Here is a 20,962-nt window from a genome sequence, read left to right as displayed (position 1 = left end):
CATATTTCCTCGTACTTTTTTTTATCGTCATTTTAATTATTGTTATTTATTTTATTGTTATTTAAATATCATCATTTACTATACGCTTCGCTTAAAATATAAATCGACAAACCGGTCATTAAACGGTAAACCCCCTTTTATATATTATTATATATAATTATATATATTTTGTACAAATATAGTTGTTTAAAAATATAGTGTGCAATAAGCCCGCTCCCTGTGGAACGAACCGGACTTACTAAAAACTATACTACTCTACGATTAGGTACACTGCCTATAGTGTTGTAGCAAGGTTTAGGTATATCCCATTTGTAAATAAATAATTAAAACTTGTGTAATTTGTAAAGTATTTCATAGTAAAATATAGTACTATCACGTACCCCCACGCTACGACATCAAGTTTTTGGCGCCGCTGCCGGGGAATCGGCGAAACTTTATATTTTTAATTTATTTTTGTATATTTATATTTTAGTTTTAGAAAAACAATATAAAATATAAAAAAAAATATTAAACACCGAAAAAATATATATATATATATATATATAAATCTGTTTTTATAAAATATTTTCATTTCTATTTTGGTTTTTTTTTTAAATATAAGTGTTTATTTACTATATAAAAATATTTTGTAAAAATACAAAACAGAAAAATAAATAAAATAAAAATAAAATAAATACGTTGAACCTGTAAAACTGACCTGTCACGTTTGAATTTTGAACCCCCGCGACTCGCGGAGGTTTTGAACTGGGAACCTCGCAACTCGCGGAGCCCCTCAGACACGTCTGGTAACCTCTGTCGACACATTAATTACAGTGTAATAATTATTATTATTTTATTTAAACCCTAATTAGGTTATCTTAATTAATTATTTAGTTTAGTTTATTTATTTACTTTGTTATTTTTAAATTTTAATCTAGTTTTTATAAATATATAATTTAATAGTTTTATAAAATAAATAATATAAAAAAAAATAATAATAATAATATTTTTATAACAATAAGTAATTTTATCACTTTTTATATCTTTTTATATATTGTCGTATTTTTTTTATTTATTTTAGCGTAATTTGTATATTTTTCGCTCGTAATTAGTTTTAAGTTTAGTATTTGCCGTAGTTTATTTTTAATTCTAGATTTTTAGGTCTTGCCGTAAAATCCCTTAAGTGCTTATTCCTTAGACTAAGATTTAAGTGCTTTAGAATTTTGCGACGCCGTTTTTTGTGCTACTTTCTTATTTTTATTTTTCGACGCCTATTTTTCTACTTTTTTATTTTTCGACGTTTTTCGACATGCAATCTATTTCTTTCTTATTTCTCGACGCTCTAGTTTTTAGGACTTAGAATTTTCTCTATTTCTTATCTAATATCTCAAACGGAAAGAAAAATTATTTAAGCGGTTAAATTAATGGACGTTGACATTTTTCTGCTTCGTAGTAATAGTTGGATTTGTTAGTGGCTGAGTTGTGGATTTTCCGATTTAAAGGTGCCTGGCTCCCTGCTACATCTTTTGGCTATTCGAAACGTGGGCAAAAGCAGAAAAGTCTATTAATTGGACAACTTATATAAGTTTTTCTATTTTTATAACTAATAGGATAATTAGTGAACGCACCACATTGTAGCTAAAAATTTGTCCATCGCAATAAAATGGAAAATTTTGAAAACAGGGCCTTGGAAACTCTTTTTGAACTCCAAAATCAATTAAATCAATACCCTCAAACGAGTGTTGATAACAATTCATTCGGTCAATCTTGGATCGCGAACGACGAAACAATAACTGGTTGTGAAATCTGTGGAGATTATCACTCAACATGGGAATGTTACTATTACGTTCCTATGGAAAATTACGCACCCACGGAACCTGAATGGAACGATTACGAAGAACACAATTCAAATTGGGATTATTCCCAAGAATATATCCAAAGTCAACAACCAGAAGACGAGGAAAATTACGTGTTCGAAAATTCTTTAAACATTATAAAAATCAAACTCGAAGAACTCGATGCTCAAATGAGAGAGTTTGTAAACCGGCAAGCTGAAACTCTATCAAATTACACACCTGTTGATCTGAGGAGACATGTTCAAAAAAATCCCATATCATCGAATTTTGATGAATTCGAGAGCTCCGAAATCACCAACTACCCCGATGATACTTTTTATTCAGTCTTACCAAATTCACAACATATCGACACATTAGCCTCTACAGACAAAATCATCGATCCATCAATGGATAAAGAAGAAGTAAGGGTGACAAATTGGCACTCTTGGGAAAACGATAACGTTGAAAATTTTACCCCCGAGACCAAAATGGTGAGACCAATAAGTACCGTTAATGAAGAAGAATCTACTCCAATCCCGAAATTCACCATTCCACAACCTTCCAACCCAATATTCTCAATAGACGAGTCATCTAGCGAAGATGAACTACGAGTTTTAATAGATAATGACACCTTGAATTTCACCCAATTGGGTAATAGAGGTGAAACCTTTGATCCCGAGAATGAACGGAAGGAAATGTTAGGAATTATCCACCCTATAGAAATATGTATGTCAATGTATATCGATCCATTTGACCAAGAACCAGAAAAGAGACATATCCATTTACTAAAAGCTACACTTAAAAAAGAATTAAGTAGTGACAATCGGGCGAGTCTAAACTTTAAACCCATTGATATATTATACACCACCCGAGATGTAAATAACTGGCTCACTACTCTAATTCGTGGAACTTATTCTACCGACTTCACATGTCGTCAGCTAAGAGTGGGGAAGTTTAACCCCACTTAACGTTAAATTAGGGGTTCGGGTTATTGCATAACTCGTTAATAAAAATGCACGATTAGGGTAAAAGACGCATTTTCATATATTAGCAAACAGTTCAGAAAAGCAACCGTTTTTGAAGAAAAAATCATGTGTGATAAAACAAGAAGGAATGAACGATGAGGCGCGCCATCTATCATTCGATGAGCTTTGTAATTACAAAATGGGTATTTTTTTTATCACTTTTCTACACTAATCACCCTCATGAATTTATAATTATAGTCTGATTTCATGCAAATGAGGGCATTGCATGATCTCAAGTGTGGGGAAGGGTTATAAATTCTCTCGGGTTTATACTTGGCTTATTTGCCAAATTTTATAAAAATTTGAAAAATTTTCAACTAAATGAATTTAAAATCATGTTTATATATATTTATGAACGGTGAAAACTAGGTGTTAATACCGAAATTATCGTTACCTCGGAAAGGACATAAATTGAGAAACACCCTAAAACGATCGAATTCATTTAAAATAGAATAAAGGAGAATAAAAAGGCAAAGAAAGAAACTAAGTGTGGGAAGAATGTACCAAGTTATTCAATTAAAAACTATCTATCACATGTTTCTGTAAAGTTTATTGCAAGTGCTTTTGTTTTGGACTAAATTAACTGTTTTACCCGATTTACTGTAATGAAAGATGGATCTACAAGATGAATCAATTCCATCATTTAAAGGAAGTAAAGTCTTCCGAAAAAGACACGCGCTTCTTGATTTAGGTCAGGAAGTTGTCGTCCAGACCAGCTGTAGGTTGACGAAAAATCTAGAAAAGTCATCTCTAAAATCAGCAGGAAATCCACGGACCTCAGCATCAAACAGGGTCGCCAAGTGGTCAGACTTATCCTAACCATGAGAGGATCTGTCTCGTAAAATGGGGAGGGCGCCGTGCAAATTAGCTTGATAAGACTAATGAATCAGACCCCCAGAAAGGATAATCTCCTCAAAGATTAAAAATCAGCTTTTAAGCCTGATATTACTCAATCCTTGAGATTGACTTTAAAGATTGAGAATTACAACTCATGGAATTCGATGATATCTAAACTCGAGTTTGAACGAGAAAATATTTTGATCAAAAATAAAACCGATTTGTTTTCTGAAAACCCATTTTCAATGCGTTCATTGAACGTAAAATCCTAGGAATTCACCTGGAATTCATTAGGTCACCTGAACCAAATCGGGTGTCAACCGTAAGAACGGTGGTTGCATATTGGTCGAAGACAGGACTTTGTGCCAAGATCGAAAAACTATAGGGTGATCTTTACTATTGCTCCTACAAAGGATAGTATTGCATCCGACACGTTAAAGACCATAATCAAAAGCATGTCACGGGACATTGCCTTAACAGTTGCTTGTTCATCGCTTTCCTTTACAACCGGACGGTAGTTTACCGAAAGGTAATATACGGGACAAGTAAACTGGACGTGTTGCTTTCCTAATACAACGTTAGCAAGTGGGTGACACAAAACCATAAGTTTTGAGCTAAAATTTTCAAATCTGAAACCCACCAACCCACAAAAATATTTTGCAAACACCGGTGAAGGGTTATTCCGGAAAACCTGTCTAGGGTAAAATCTAGCATGAATTTTCAAAAGATCAAATGTTTTTATAAAGATCCAATTTCCTAACGGATCTAAATTTTCATAGTCATGTGGGACTGTAAACCACAAATGCTACTATCATTGTTTATACCGCCGTATCAAAATCACTGATGTACAAAGTGTGAAGAATAAAGAAGTGATTCTAGTGTGTTTTATTTCAAGACTGTATTGCTTGAGGACAAGCAACGTTCAAGTGTGGGGATATTTGATAGTGCTCCAAATGAACATATATTTAGTATCAATATCCCTCCGATATGTAAAGATTCCAGTTGCAATTGTTCCATTTTCATGTAATATTCATTTATATTAAATAAGTGCGAAGACAAAAGGCGAAAACAACGAATTGAAGACGCACAGGTCCAAAAAGCTCAAAAGTACAAGATACAATTAAAAAGGTTCAATTTATTGATAAGGAACGTCTAAAAATGACAAGAGTACAAGTTACGAAACGCAAAGTACAAAATATCTCAGCGTACGCAAGGACGTTCGAAAATCCGGAACCGGTACATGAACCAACTCTCAACGCTCGACTCAACGGAAAAAAAATTACGAGTCTACTATGTATATAAATATAATATAATATATAAATAATTATAAAAATTATTTATATATTATATATATTTAAATAAAAACCGTCGGCAGCCTTGGATCTTGAACTTGTGGGCTGGTTTTGGAACCTCCGCGACTTGCGGAGCTGGAAGGCCAAAATGGCCGCAACTCGCGGAGCAGTGAATTTCAGTTCTGGCTATAAAAGCTCTCGAGTTCTGCATGTAAAAGATATAATAAAAATAATAATAATACTCCGTGTGTAATAATAATAATAATAAACAAATATGTATATATATATATATATATATTATATATATATATATATATATAGATTAGTGGTATATTAGATTAGTTTGGGTTATGTAAAAGTTATTTTTACGGGTTTTTAAAGTCAGAGCTCTGTCCGTGTAACACTACGCGATAAATAATCAATGTAAGCTATGTTCTCTTTTTTTAAATTAATGTCTCGTAGCTAAGTTATTTTTATGCTTATTTAAAACGAAGTAATCATGATGTTGGGCTAATTACTAAAATTGGGTAATTGGGCTTTGTACCATAATTGGGGTTTGGACAAAAGAACGACACTTGTGGAAATGAGACTATGGGCTATTAATGGGCTTTATATTTGTTTAACTAAATGATAGTTTGTTAATGTTAATATAAAGATTTACAATTAGGCGTCCCTATAAATTACCATATACACTCGATCGGACACGATGGGCGGGGTATTTATATGTACGAATAATCGTTCATTTAACCGGACACGGGAATGGATTAATAGCCACTAGAATAATTAAAACAGGGGTAAAATTATGTACAAAGGACACTTGGTATAATTGATAACAAAATATTAAAACCTTGGGTTACACTCAGTCGACATCCTGGTGTAATTATTAAACAAAGTATTAAAATCTTGTTACAGTTTAAATCCCCAATTAGTTGGAATATTTAACTTCGGGTATAAGGATAATTTGACGAGGACACTCGCATTTTATATTTATGACCGATGGACTGTTATGGACAAAAACCAGACGGACATATTAAATAATCCAGGACAAAGGACAATTAACCCATGGGCATAAAACTAAAATCAACACGTCAATCATCATGGTTACGGAAGTTTAAATAAGCATAATATATTTTATTTCATATTTCCTCGTACTTTTTTTTATCGTCATTTTAATTATTGTTATTTATTTTATTGTTATTTAAATATCATCATTTACTATACGCTTCGCTTAAAATATAAATCGACAAACCGGTCATTAAACGGTAAACCCCCTTTTATATATTATTATATATAATTATATATATTTTGTACAAATATAGTTGTTTAAAAATATAGTGTGCAATAAGCCCGCTCCCTGTGGAACGAACCGGACTTACTAAAAACTATACTACTCTACGATTAGGTACACTGCCTATAGTGTTGTAGCAAGGTTTAGGTATATCCCATTTGTAAATAAATAATTAAAACTTGTGTAATTTGTAACGTATTTCATAGTAAAATATAGTACTATCACGTACCCCACGCTACGACATCAATGACACGTAGAAGAACCTTTGACATTTTTTGCCTATAAATAGGCCACCTGGACTTCATTGATGGGGGATTACATCACTTTTGTCAGATCAGAACTTTCTCTCTCTGTAGAAGAACTTTCTCTCTCCAAAGAGGTTTACCAAATTTGACATTGACTGGATTCGCAGTTTGACTCTGGATACGGTAATCATTGTTATTACAGAGAGCTTTCACGGACTTAAACCGCTCACCGTTAACGTGATTGTGATTTGCACTCGTATCCTATCCGCCATCCGGATTTGGTACGATCATTAGTAAATCATAACAACGTAAACAAGTACTCCGTAACACATAGATACAACAACAACGATACAATTGCATAACTTAGCACAAAAGTGTTTAAACATTGGTCCTATGAAACATGTTGTTTTAGAAAAAGAACCACAAGTTAAATACAAGAAATAGCATGTTTAGAATCTTCATTCTCAAAATGGAGACCTTCATCGAAGCTCTAGCATTTGATTGTACCATGCGATTTGGATTTAGCCCTTCGCCACTACCGAATAGTGGTGCAGTGGTGGATAGTGGTAAGGGTGTGGTATTCGAAGTTGGAGTAGTAATCATCGAGGTTGATCCTCCGGATATAGGTGTACCTCCCGCAGTTCTAGCAAGAATAAATTATGTGAGATAAATTGTCTCTTAAAAAAAAGAATACAAAAGCAGCAAATAAAACCATTATAAACCACGCCATTAGCTCCTTTGATTTGGTTATATTGATTTAGCGATTACGCAATTGAAACACCCGAAAAATCTTTCACATAGTGCAAGTATGTCTCTAAAGAGATATTATTATTAAGATATGAAATCAATTTGAATAAGAACTCAAATATTGTCGACTATAACACTAATTATGCTCAGTAATTCTAATTCTAATTCTGATAGAGATTGTAGAAAACATGAAAATTCAAAAATCGGCGATGTAAAGTTTTAAAGTTAGACAGAACATACAGCAAAAGAGTATTCAACCGAAAGTGAATTTAGTAGTCAAAGATTGGTGGGTCTCAGTGGCTAACATTTTTTCCGTAAGGGACCAGATAATTTTTATAAGGAAAAGGTATAACAAGTAATCATTAGTCGTCATAAATATTTGTATTTTTGAAAACTTGTGGCTATGCAAATCGTGTATTATGTCACAATTTCAATATTGTAGAATTAGAATATTTTGTTCATTATAAATATTCGAGCCTTCCGTTCTTATTAGAGCATCAGGTGTGGTAGACATGAAATTTTAGTTTGTCACCTTATATGGAGACGATTATCATGCCATCTTTTAAGTAGATCACAAGAATATTTAAGTGTTTCGTCATAAAAAAAAGACATTTTTGTACTTATTTTGAACTATAGTTTACATATTTTTTGTATCATCATTGGATTATTCTAAGTAATACTCCAATTCTAAGTAATACTCCGTAACTAATTACACCCTCCCGTCTCAAAATAATTATTCTGTTTAATTTTTAAAAGTCTTTATTTCTAAATTTTAACATTAAATATTTTTCTTTTTGTTATATAAATCTTGATGAAAATTATATAAATGAATTAAATTTAAAATGTACTTCTTATTGGTGTAATTTTTATCAATTTCATATAACAAAAATAGTGATATTTAAAGTCAAACTTAAAAAAAAAAAAAAATTAAAAAAGAAAAAACAGAACAATTATTTTAGGACAGAGGAAATAATTTAAGCATGTAACGTAGCTACAAACATTTACTATAAAAAAAATATTAAATGAGAAATATTACCTTGGAGAGGCTGGATAATTGCAGGATCCATAACCTTTGTTATATAAAAAACAAACTTAATCAATAATGGTAAAAAAAAAAAAAAAATTATTCTATGTTAAGTACACATAATAGAACCTAGGTACGAATGAACACATAAGACTATAGTACAATCAACACAAGGCTGAAGAGTGTGCGAGTATGTTAGAATACTGACTTGGATCGGTTTTTGCAATAGTGGCGGTGCCAGCGAAGTTACAAGATCCAGGAGCCATGGAACTGCGCATAAAATAGCTATTAAAAGCGTAAGACGCATGTGCTTGTATCGTGTTAGGAAGAAAACAAAGGCCAGTTTGTTGTATTGGTGCACAATCAGCTCCAGCACCGCAAGCGTAGTCAAGTGCTGCCTGCAACGACTCCCTTGAGGCTTCGCTTCTGACTACGCACCATGTTGCCGATGTGATCCTGATATACAGAACCACCAACACTATCACTTGAGTTAGTATCTTCATTTGAATATACTATTTTTGTTTTTGAAGTAAAGCAAGGAGATCTGTGTTGGTAAAAAGCTGTAGATGGAATGTGGAGTGACTCACTCTAGTGAGAGAGTATATATATATATATATATATATATATATATATATATATATATATATATATATATATATTGGTAGGATCAAGAGGTAAGTAACCAATTGGAGAGCGGGGGGAAGCAAATTTTTTTTTTTAAAAAAAAAAACTTTGTTCACGGATGTTATATATTGTATGAAAATATGAACATTTAATAAAGAAACTTTGTGATAAATGTTTTTATTTTGGCGGAAAAACGCTCGAAGAATTAATATATAACAATTATCGTGTTTTTCGAGCGTATTTTAAGGTTTTAGATATTAGGGTTTAGATATTAGGGTTTAGATATTTAGGGTTTAGGGTTTAGATTTAGGGTTTAAATGTAGGATTTTAATTGAGTTTTTAACACGAACGGTTTAGAGTTTAGGGTTTAGAGTTTAGAGTTGTGGGTTTTGGGTTTAAGGACTAAACCCAAAACACTAAACCCTAAACCCTAAACTCTAAATCAGGCTAAATTTTGACAAAAAATACTTCACAAAACATGGAGAAAAAAAAACGTTAACATTCTTCCTGATCAATATTATCTTGAATGTTATTTTTGTCGATCGTTTTTTCGCCTAAATAATAACATTCATCACGAAGTGTCTTTATTAAATGTTCATATTTGCGTGTGATCTTATTGCCTGAAAAAATTCCGTAAAAAAGAAAAAAAAAATTTTGCTTCCCCCAAATTGAGTTTCTAACGAAATTAGATATATATATATATATATATATATGTGTGTGTGTGTGTGTGTGTGTGTGTGTGTGTGTGTGTGTGAACGTTCTCATTTTTATTTTTTTTGTGAGAACAGATCTAGACTACATATCTAATTTTGTTAACTTTCAATTGAATTATAATTGTAAACAAATGGTATAGGTGTAATAGCCAACAGTATTAATGATCCGCTACGAAAACGATACACGACGGCTTCCTAAGGATATGAGTTGTATTTGGGGTTTGCGGTTGGTACGTGACACGATATAGATACGTAAAGAAACAAAAAGTTATATGAAACATATTTGTACGTAGGGTATGCAGTGAAACAAGAAGGTATGGAAACTTTTATTTGTCTCTCAACAAACGTTGGCTACTTTAGGCACATGCTTTCTTTTCTTATTTTGATTCTCTCTACGATTACAAACGGAAGAGTAAAAGCAGAGGCATATGAATTCCCTATTTGATTACGTACCTATCTCTATTTATATAGAACCAAAACAACTAATGCTATGACTCCTAAATTATTGGGACTCCTAAATTATTAGGACTCTTAATATGGTTATGACTCTTAAAACGAATAGAAGTAAGCTTGAATTTGAATCAAATCCTTATTCCTTGTTTCTCGGATTTGGTTACGGATCATTTCTCTCCTTCTCCGCCGAAAACGACTCGCTCCTACTAGTCCTTTATTTTTGTTGATGAATACTCTCTCCAATTGCAACAACCATACGTTGTAATTCTTGTTAAAACATTCTGGTTGCTTATTTGAGGCTTGCTTAGCTTTTTTCTGTTGAAAAAATTTGTTGAGAAAAGTGTGTTTTTACTAACTTTGGACAAAATTTAATATATGATAGATTGTTATACATTAATGTCTAGTTAGTGGGTTTTGTAGCCTTTGACGAGGGCTTTACAATGAACCAACGTGTGTCCAAAATGAAATAAAGGTGAATGAGATATCGAATATCAAAGTTGCTAGTTTAGTGCAAAATCTGAAATGTTTAGCACTTGTCCCACATCGGTAGTGAGAGCAAACCTAAGGTCTTTGTTTTCATTATAAATAGATAGCTTTAGGTTTTGTAGAAGACACGCCAAACATCATATAAGCATTCTTATATGATTAGAGTTTCCTCCCAGCCGCAACAAGATCTCCCCGTTTCGGTTTCCTTTCAGGCAAGTGTTCAAGTCTGGCAGTACGTTGCTTCGGACCGGTGTACCCTAGGAACGGACGTCGAATCTGTTAAAGAGAATTGTATCAAACACAAGCCCGGTTCGACCTAATATCGGTTAGATCATTTTTAATCTTCTCTTTTTGATTATTTATTAGTAATCTGATTATTATTTTTGTGATAACATGTTTAGTTATTTCAGTTTCGTATAGTATATTTCTACAAATTTAAACAGATCTTTGTTCTGACATACGAAACTGATTTTACATCTACAGTTATGTGCTGTTGTGATTTAGATTAATAGATTAAACTGCGATTAAATCTTCTGAGATTATCTTAATTGCAATATGATTAATTTGTAATCGTATGATACATCGTGTTTAAACTGCTGCTATAGTTTGTTAAATAATTTGGTTAATATGTTCAAATCTATTTTAGTATATTATAATATACATCCATGGTGGACTTTTGGGAATATTATATACGGAGTATCTACTGTGATTATTATAACACCACTTTTCTTCAAATCAAATATTTGAATCGCAAACTTCGTATAATGCTGTTCGATGTGTAAACCAACAAGGTGTGTTGCACGAATGGGATTGAATTTAAGAACGAAAAAACGGTACCTGTTTATACTTGCTCTTATTAGTTTGGGTTTGAGTCCAAATTTAGTTGGGTTTTATGTTGGTGGATTGGACCAAAAAATGGGCCATTAGATTTATATTAGATTTATAGTGAAAGGGATATACAAATAAAAAAAGGGTCGATCACCAAAATACCCATTTTTTTGGTCTTTTCTGAGCTGGTACCCAAAAAAAAAAACCTTGACAAAATGTCCGCGCAAGGCGCAAGAGACCTTGCGACCTTGCGACTTGCGTCCTTGCGCCTTGCGTCCTTGTGTTAAAAAATTAGGTCAAATATAGAAATCAGACACCACATACACACACACACCCCGACACTCAGCTCTTGCGACCGACGGCGATTACAAAGAACCTTGCACTTGCGACCCCCTTGCGACCCGTCTACCCTTGCGACCTTTCTTCTGAGACTCACCACATCACCACCACCACCACCACCATCGCCAGCACCACCGCCATCAGTACATCTCACCACCATTACCATCACCGCCTCCATTAGCATCACCATCACCACCACGATTGAGAAAAAGGAAGAGAAAAAAAACCGACAAAAAACGTGATCAAGATGTCACAAGAACAGGTAAGTGTTTCCTTTCAACTATCTCCGTTCGATTACTCCATTTCTATGTCGAAAATGATATATAATTTTTGTTGCACACCAAGTGTTCGATGAAATGCTTCAACGAGCTTGGTGATGCAAAACTCACTTATAGTGTTGCTAGATTTGTTAAAGTTACAGTATTTGGAAGCTAACATTTTATAAAAACTGGAACACGATTGTTTTAGGGCTTAAAACTAGAATCTGGTATAGGCGCAAGGAAAGTCTTGCGTCCTTGCGTTTGTCCGTAGTAGCTGGCGCAAGGCACGTCTTGCGTCCTTGCGCCTGTGTGATAAACGAGACGCAAGGTGCGACTTGCGTCCTTGCGCCTGTATTTTTCTTCTGAAAAACTGTCTGTTTCAGGGATATGTTGAGGCGAAGTTGACGATGAAGAATATGCTGAATGTTATACCTCAACTAAAGGCATCAATGACTGAGAATCAACAAAAATTTTTTAGGGGAACTTGTTTTGGTCCTTGGCTAGATCTTTCTTACACCGGCAATGATCCGGGCCTTGTACATGCAATGCTCCAAAGAAAGAGTGAGCGACCGATAGGAATAGATGAAAAGTACCCTGCTGATGATGAGGAAATATGGTTTAGTTTCCGTCCGAATTTCAAAATTAGATTTAGTAGGCGGGAATTTTGTCTCATCACGGGGTTTAAGTTTAGTCGTCGCACGGACATGGCACATTACATTCCCAGAAGTTATGATGTAGAAACACCACCGATTAGACGACGTTGTTTCCCAAATCGTAAAGATAATTCAAACATTACAATTACCGATATCCAAAAGCTTTTATATGATGGTGCTGATTTTGTGGTTAGTGATGATGATGTCGTGCGACTAGCCATTATTTTGATTGTGGAGAGAGCGTTTATGGGTAAGCAAGGGATTCATGTGGTGAGCAAAAAATACCTATGGCTAGTCGAAGACTTTGCTAAATTGAATGACTACCCGTGGGGTAATCGTATTTGGGATGCCACTTACCCCGTAGTTAAAGATGGATTTCAAGCTCGGGAAAGTCAGTTAGAGGTGGGAAAGGGTTATACTTTGGTCGGTTTTATGTGGTCATTTAAGGTAAAAATAAACAAGTTTGGTAGATTTGGTTAATACCTCTACATTTGAATCGTATATTATTTTTTTATGCGTCCTTATTTATTTAACTAATTTTGTAGATTTGGATTCTCGAGGCATATCGACGAACAATTAAAAGTTTTGCCCACAAGACAGACAAAAATGGAGTACCGAGGGCCTTATTTTGGAAACGTTCATCGGCTGAGACTTTTTCAGTCACTGATTACCTGCATCTACTAAACGTTATGGTAAGTGTTGTTTTTAACATAAAAGTTTTGTTGGTGCTGGAAGAATACAGAGTAAGGATTTAGGATAAAATGGGTTCTGTGATGGGCGCAAGATATATCTTGCGTCCTTGCGTGACCAAGGCGCAAGGTTCGTTCTTGTGACCTTGCGCCTGCACCTTACATCATATGGCCAACGCAAGAGTAGTCTTGCGTCATCAGTAATTAGGCGCAAGGACGCAAGACCAACCTTGCGCTTGGTTACTGATGACGCAACACGCAAGGTTCACGGCTTGCGTGTTTGTTTACGGGACGCAAGGTTTGTCCTTGGGTCCTTGCGCCTTCAGCTAACGTCTTATGGTCAACGCAAGAGTAGTCTTGCGTCATCATTTACGAGGCGCAAGGTTGGTCTTGCGTCCTTGTGCCTCGATGTGATGAAGACGCAAGATTTATCTTGCGTCCTTGCGCCTTTGGATTTAACTTTTGCTGCTGTTGTACAGGATGATTGTCCGAAGAATAAACGACCTTTTCGTACTCTGCATCCTACTGATGTTGAGAGTGGATGTCAATGGTGGTTAAAAAGTTGCCAATACTTTGATGGGACGGAAGTGGATGAGGAAGTTGAAGAACCTGTTGAAGATGAACCTGTCAATGAGGAACATGGTGGTGGAGAACAGTCTCAATCTCAATCTCAATCTCAGTCTCAATCTCAGACTCAATCAAACTTATCTACTGATGCAAAGGAATTATACATGTCTTTGGTGAAACGGATGGATAGGCAAGAGAAGGAGCTGCAAGAGTGTAGAACGCAAATAAATGATCACGAGAGACGTATATCTGAACAAGAGAAACGAATATCAGAACAAGAGCAAAATCAAGATGAGGAGTTACTTGGTCGATCCTTCTCAGACAATGAAAACGACAAATCAGCTCAACGGATTAGACGTGGAATGAGAGATCGACGACCAACGCGTGTCTTGCGTCCTTGCGCCTATTACAGTTTAGCTAATATTGTGTATGTTTTTTGCAGATTTTGATCCCCGTTCACTTTTACGATGCTCAACACTTTATTCTGATTGTGTTGAACTTGGAGGAACAGAAGATATTGGTGTACGATAGTTTGCCCGGTCATGTTGATCAAGAAATTGTCAAGCTCACCAAAGATCTGGGAGATCAATTGCCTGTATACTTAAGAGCAATTGATTACTTTAACCAAAAGCAAGACTCCCAGATTGTTGACTACTTGGAAAACAAGGAGAGCATCGAGTTCATGACCGAGGCAGCACCAGTCGTGCCGGTGCAAGGTGGAAGTAATGGGGACTGTGGTGTTTGGGTCTGCATCCATATGGAGAGGGTGATCTTTGGGTGGGATGAAATCCCAAACATTGGAGATCCTAAAAAGGCCGCAGAAGACTACAGAGTGAGAATGGCCAAGACCTTCTTTCGTGCACGCTTTGATACCCAGGAACCCCCACCAAAAGAGAAAGCAAAAGTTGGTAACTGAGGTTTTATTTTGAAAACTGTAGTTAATTATGTAATTTGTGTATAAAACTGTAAATGTTGTAAACTGTGAACAGGTCCGTAACTGTATTTTTGAAGGCGCAAAGGTGTGTAATCAGACCTTGCGTCCCGTAATAGCCGTAGACGCAAGGTCCTTCTTGCGGCCTTGCGCCTCGTATTTAGCAGCAGGCGCAAGGTGATTCTTGCGTCTTTGCGCCTTTTTATTAAGCAGGCGCAAGGTGCTTCTTGCGTCCTTGCGCCTATTTTTGAAACATACGCAAGGTTCATCTTGCGACCTTGCGCCACAACATTTTTATTATTCTTGTAACACTAGCTTGTGCATTCAATATTATAACATATGAAGTAACACACGAAACCACATCATAAAATACTAATTAAAAAATATTACAACAATGGAAGACATCACACCTTAATTTGTTCCTGAAAATAAACGTATTCTAGGAACTAATTACTACCTAAATTGTACGTTGGATAAAACTGAGATTGATAAGCTTGAGATGGTTCGACTGTCTCTTTCGCCTTTGAGGTTGTGTTTCTTGCCCGTTGAGAAGTTGATTCACCTGTTCGGTCATAAGTAGCTGGGCATGTTGATCGAGAATGACCTGGTTCTTTGCAACGACTACAAGTTCTTACTTTTTTTGAAGTTTCTTCACCTTTTGAAGGAATGCGTTTTTTACCTTTAGGACGTCCAGGTTGTCTTTTCTTTAGAACTGGGGGGTGTACAAGTTGCAAAATCCCGGGACCCGGATCCGACCATTCAGACCGATGGGGGAGAGGAAGAATGTATTCGGAATACGTATTTATGTATGTTTGAGTGCTGAACCAATGTGATACATAACAACTAATATCCTCCACTCTGAAGTGTCGTGCTGATGCAATCACATGACCGCAGGGTATGCCTGATAATTGCCATTGACCACATGAACAAGTTCTATCTTTTAGATTAACCAACCCATTTTTTCGTCCATCATGTACCTCTATTAGATCATTTGTCGATGGAAATGCTCGCCATCTTCTTGATTTGTCCGTCCTCTTAGCTAGCTTACGTTCAACATATGGAGTAACCGGTGAAGTAAGACTAACTGATTTGTTGCGATGTTTGAAATACCAATCCTGTATTGAACAACGAAAAAATTCGAACAACATGCAAACGGGTAGTTTACGAGCATGTCTTGATAGAGAGTTTATAGACTCTACACTGTTGCTTGTAAGGTATGAATACCTAATATGAGTAGATTGACTTCTGGACCATCTATTGATACCATCCTCACATAGAACTTTATAAGACGCTTTCAATCTCCTTCGAAATACATCTAGATGATCATGAAAATCCGACGCACGGTACGCCTTAACCATTTTCCAAAAGTGCCATTCGAAGAATTTCATCTTGTTAGATTTAGTTTTGATGTTCATGAATAAATGACGTGCACAATGAGCGTGAAACGCTTCCGGAAACACGTTTGCAATGCCGTGTGCTATTGAAGCAGCACGATCAGAAATAAAAGTAATCTCTGACATACGATCAACCATACCATAACTCATTAAATGATCTCTTAGGTTACCAAAAAACCATGACCAAACACTGTTTGTCTCGCCTTCACCAATTCCATAAGCCAATGGCAAAATTCCATTATTGCCATCCATCGCAACAGCAACTAAATTAGTACCCAGGTACCCACCCTTTAAATGTGCAGCATCGACGATGATTATCGGGCGGACATGTTGCACAAATGATCGAATCTGCATGAAATTTTCACAGTAAATCAAATATTATTAATAAAGACCTCATACACCATACGCAAGGCGCAAGGAACACTCTTCTGTCTTGCGCCCACGAAGCGCAAGTAAAGCCTTGCGTCCTTGCGTCTTTAATGCCAGGCGCAAGGTTTTTATTGCGTCCTTGCGTATTCGTTGGCGCAAGGTGACCCTTGCGCCTTTGCGTATGGTGTACATATTAAAAGGTGGTTTTTGCTAATATATATTTACTTACAACTACTCCAATGGACATGTAACACATCACAAATTTATTTTCTTTATCGGTAACCAAATTGGTGATGGTCCCCGGGTTGTGGATCTTAAGGTTATGAAGGTAAATGGGAAGCATTCTAAAGGAGTCATCACTACTGCCACGTAACATCTCTATTGCTTGACACTTGGCCCTCCATGCTTGATTGTATGATACGCTCACTCTAAACCGATTAGCTACATCATCACGTATATCTTTTGGTTTATACTCTCGATTAGCAGCCTTGAACGAATCCATAAGAATACTACCCAACACCTTTTTAGTAGCATGTTTATTGTTTCCCATAATTTGTGTGCGTGAGCAAGTGTGTACGTCATGCAACTTTTTAACCATAAAGTTATCAGTGTGTCTTATTTTGTATGCACTACATTTCCACTCACAATTTGGCAACACACATTTAGCGGTGTACCGAGATTTGTCTGACTTTACAGGCTTTATTTGAAAGTTTTCTTCAAGGCATTTTGTAAATAGCTGGTTTAGGAATTCTTCCTTGTTCGAAAACGTTTGACGAACTTTGACCAAATCAGATACCTGATACGTGGTTGGAATTGGGGTCGTAAATTCTGGGTTTTCTTCATCTTGCTGACTGTGTAGAGTTGGCATATTCCAGAATACATCTTGTTTTTCTTCATCTTCTTCATCTTCATCTTCCTCGTCACTTGCTTCATCCGATTCACTAGACCCAACAACAGGTATAAACGGGTTCTCTACTTTTTTTATTTTACACACGTTCTCGGCGCCATGGTTGAAGAAGTCAAATTCTTCTGTGTTTGGAGGTGGTATTTCAGCCTGTTTTTCTTCCGAATAGTGTGTTTCGAGGTTTGGTTCGGAATTGTGTATTTCATCCTGTTCTTTTTGCAGATGGTGAGTTTGTTTGTTTGGTTGAGACTCGAGAATCCGGAGGTTTTGTTGGAGATGGTGTGTTTGTGGATTTTGTTGGGGCTGGTGTGTTTGTGAATTTTGTCCGGGTTGAAGCATTCTAACTTTGTCGACAACATAAATATCAATAGGCTCGTTTGTGACAGCGTGTTTTAAAAACTCAAAAAAATCTTCATGATCATCAGTAATATCAAAAATATGATTATTATCAATATATCTTAGCGAAACAGGTGCATTAGGTGGCAATTCAATTTTTTTGAGAATTTTCCTTAACAATACTCTTCGATTTATTGGTTTTTGTGGAGCAAGTGGTAGTTTTAATCTGGTTCTAAAACAGTCAAGAGGCAGATACATAGGTATGTTGTTAACAAATTCAAAATTACCCCCACAACATACATGAACAACAAATGCTTCATCATTACTACAGCTCATTAAGACACAAATTAGTGAAAAAATAGATAAAAGTTGGTACCTTAACGATGCTCTAATGACTTGATCTTTTTGAAAATGAAGTGAAATAAAATGATTAATCTGGAGTTCTAGCCTCCTTAAATAGACAGGTACATAATCTTATCCGTAAAGGTACAAAGAATCCAAAAAAATCTTATCCAGAAATCAGGAAAAATCCATTCTGATAAGACGCAAGGCGCAAGGACGCAAGGACGCAAGTCCTTATCCTTGCGCCTTGCGTTTACACGCAAAGGCGCAAGCCGCAAGGTCGCAAGGTCTAAAGATACTTGCGCCTTGCGCGGGCAAATTCTCAAAAAAAAAAAAAGGGGGTTCCAGCTCAGAAAAGGCCAAAAAATGGGTATTTTGGTGATTGACCCATAAAAAAAACATGTATAAAGATCCAATAGAAAAAAACTTTAACATATATACTCACAATATTCATTATATAAATATAACATTTTGGGTGTTTTACAGCTACAAGATAAAAAGGCAAAGCAAAGAGAAGCTGATAAGAGGCACAGGCTAAAGAAAAAGGTTAACTTTTTAATTAATAAATATATAATATAATTACTCTCTATGATTGTATAATTAACAAATGGTTATGATTATGTAAATAAATGTAGTTATTATACTTAAATAAGTTGGAACTAAAAGTCCAACAACTAAACAAGGAACTACACCTAAAAAATGAGCTTCTTCATAAGGTATTATTCCGAAACTTGTGTTTGTTATACATTTTGCGTTTCACCTTAAACGTAACATTATATATTTGAGAGGAATATTCATTTGAGTCCATAAATTAAGTTGAGATTCAAGGGACCAATGAGAGCGCGACACGTGTCGCGAAAATCACATGTGATTGAAAAAAAATTCAAAAATTTTTTTTTGAAAAAAAAATTTTTAAATTTTTTTTCGAAATTTAAAAAAAAAAATTTAATTTTTTTTTACACTGCACAATCACATGTGATTGAATTGTACAATCACATGTGATTAGATTTGCCATGCATAATCACATGTGATTGGGTTTACAATCACATGTGATTGACATGCATAATCACATATGATTTTTTTTTTTTTAAAATTTCGAAATAAAAATTTTCGGAAAAAAAATTTGAAAATTTTTTTTTCGAAAAACAAATTAAAAAAAAAAAATTTCGATTTTTTTTTTTTTCAATCACATGTGATTTTCGCGCCACATGTCGCCATCTCATTGGTCCCTTTGTTTTCAAGCAAATTTATTGATGCAAGTGATTACAACTCTATATATTTGATTATTTACTTTTTTTTCTTGTGTTATAAAACATCTACAGGCTAACGAGAACCCCAATACCAATCGTGGTAAATTTTTATTTTTTTACTTGTCATAAACATTACTCGGTACATTATAACGTTAAAAATAATAAAAAAGGGGTATCTAAATCTTTTAACATTCTTTAATCTTTTTTTGAAGATCCTATCAATCTCAAGAAAAAATATCATGATTGGTTAACGGAACATCATCAAAATATATTAAATCTCCGTAGACATTTGATTGGAGAATTTGTTGAGGATAACATTAAACCGATCATGAAATTTTTTCACATTTTCTTCATCAATTCAAAATAAAAAAGGAAGCTGCAAATGTGGATGTTTTTAGTATTGTTTATGGGACGTGGATGTCACTGGCTGATCGCTTAACAATGTGGGTTGGTGGTTTTCGTCCTACTCATATACTTCAGGCAAGTTTATATATGATAGTAACTTCAATGAATCACTGTTTTTCCATAATAGAACATAAACAAGTTGATTGTGCAGATGTATTAATCGTTTATTTTTGTTCTTGTTAATGCAGCTAATAACTAACCACGTTGAGATTATGGGTTCTATGAGAATTGAAAAAATGGAATGTTTAAAAGATGCTATGATAAATGAAGAAAATGAACTAAGCAATGAGGTTCACAAGTTAGAAGCCATTATATCAAACATTTTAATTGGAAATTCATTTGTCAATAAAGGTGACGAGGCTGCTATTTCAAATTACGCAAATTGTATGTCATCTTTAGTTGGAAAGCTTACTATACTGCACAACTTTATCAATCAAGTAAACAATTCTCATCTCTTTACAACTCTTAATTTTTAGTATACTTTACTTGCCTTTGAATAAACATTTAATATAAATATCTATTCACAGGCTGACCAATTACGTGAAAAGACTATAACGGAGATACAAAAGATACTAACCACAAAACAACAAGTTATGGCATTATATGCAATTCATGACCACCTACAAAGATTAGTGACGTTGACAAATTTGTGGGAAAGTATGCCGAAGATTTGAGATCAACATTCAACTATTAGCATGAAAAGTCGTTTCATGTAAAACACTTGGCGAGCTATTTTTTACAGTTTAAGCACTTATCATTATTTTTAATACCTTTTACTTTTGTGTAACAGCTCAAAATTGAGTTTTTGAGAAACTATTGTTACAATGTAATTGTTTATTCAAAACAATAGTTCAACATAAATCACTACATTCATAATGATCATTCATATTACATCATAGTGCCCTATATACATATCTTATTGAATATTCAATTGTGTGCGCCGTCATATTAAATATAAGACAACATTTAAAATATCAAAATTTAATAAAACCCGCGAAGTCGCGGGTATTTAACTAGTTTTAGTATATTATAATATACATCCATGGTGGACTTTTGGGAATATTATATACGGAGTATCTACTGTGATTATTATAATATCATGAGCATTGTTATAATATTAGGCTTTAATGAATAGTCAATTTTGTAC

General features: G+C 34.7%; 3 protein-coding genes across 3 annotated transcripts; 1 reads left to right on the top strand and 2 right to left on the bottom strand.

Moving 5' to 3' along the window:
- Positions 1 to 6,909: 6,909 nt before the first annotated feature.
- LOC139875618 (uncharacterized) lies at positions 6,910 to 8,775 on the bottom strand. Its single transcript, XM_071862943.1, has 3 exons — positions 8,481 to 8,775; positions 8,285 to 8,318; positions 6,910 to 7,144 (listed from the first exon to the last, which is right to left on the bottom strand). The coding sequence occupies exons 1-3, from the start codon at positions 8,773 to 8,775 to the stop codon at positions 6,910 to 6,912; spliced, it is 564 nt and encodes a 187-aa protein (XP_071719044.1).
- Positions 8,776 to 14,911: 6,136 nt separating this feature from the next.
- On the bottom strand, positions 14,912 to 16,954 carry LOC139875617 (uncharacterized). Its single transcript, XM_071862942.1, has 4 exons — positions 16,808 to 16,954; positions 16,158 to 16,557; positions 15,284 to 15,377; positions 14,912 to 15,056 (listed from the first exon to the last, which is right to left on the bottom strand). Exons 1-4 carry the CDS (start codon positions 16,952 to 16,954, stop codon positions 14,912 to 14,914), a joined length of 786 nt encoding a protein of 261 aa, XP_071719043.1.
- Positions 16,955 to 18,526: 1,572 nt separating this feature from the next.
- On the top strand, positions 18,527 to 20,489 carry LOC139875616 (transcription factor TGA2.1-like). Its single transcript, XM_071862941.1, has 6 exons — positions 18,527 to 18,538; positions 18,647 to 18,706; positions 18,796 to 18,876; positions 19,783 to 19,890; positions 20,004 to 20,252; positions 20,343 to 20,489. The coding sequence occupies exons 1-6, from the start codon at positions 18,527 to 18,529 to the stop codon at positions 20,487 to 20,489; spliced, it is 657 nt and encodes a 218-aa protein (XP_071719042.1).
- Positions 20,490 to 20,962: the final 473 nt, after the last annotated feature.

The sequence above is a fragment of the Rutidosis leptorrhynchoides genome, chromosome 11, assembly GCF_046630445.1.
Source record: "Rutidosis leptorrhynchoides isolate AG116_Rl617_1_P2 chromosome 11, CSIRO_AGI_Rlap_v1, whole genome shotgun sequence".
NCBI lineage: Eukaryota > Viridiplantae > Streptophyta > Magnoliopsida > Asterales > Asteraceae > Rutidosis > Rutidosis leptorrhynchoides.
Note: the sequence above shows the minus strand (reverse complement) of the source record. Positions and strands in the feature narration are given on the sequence as shown.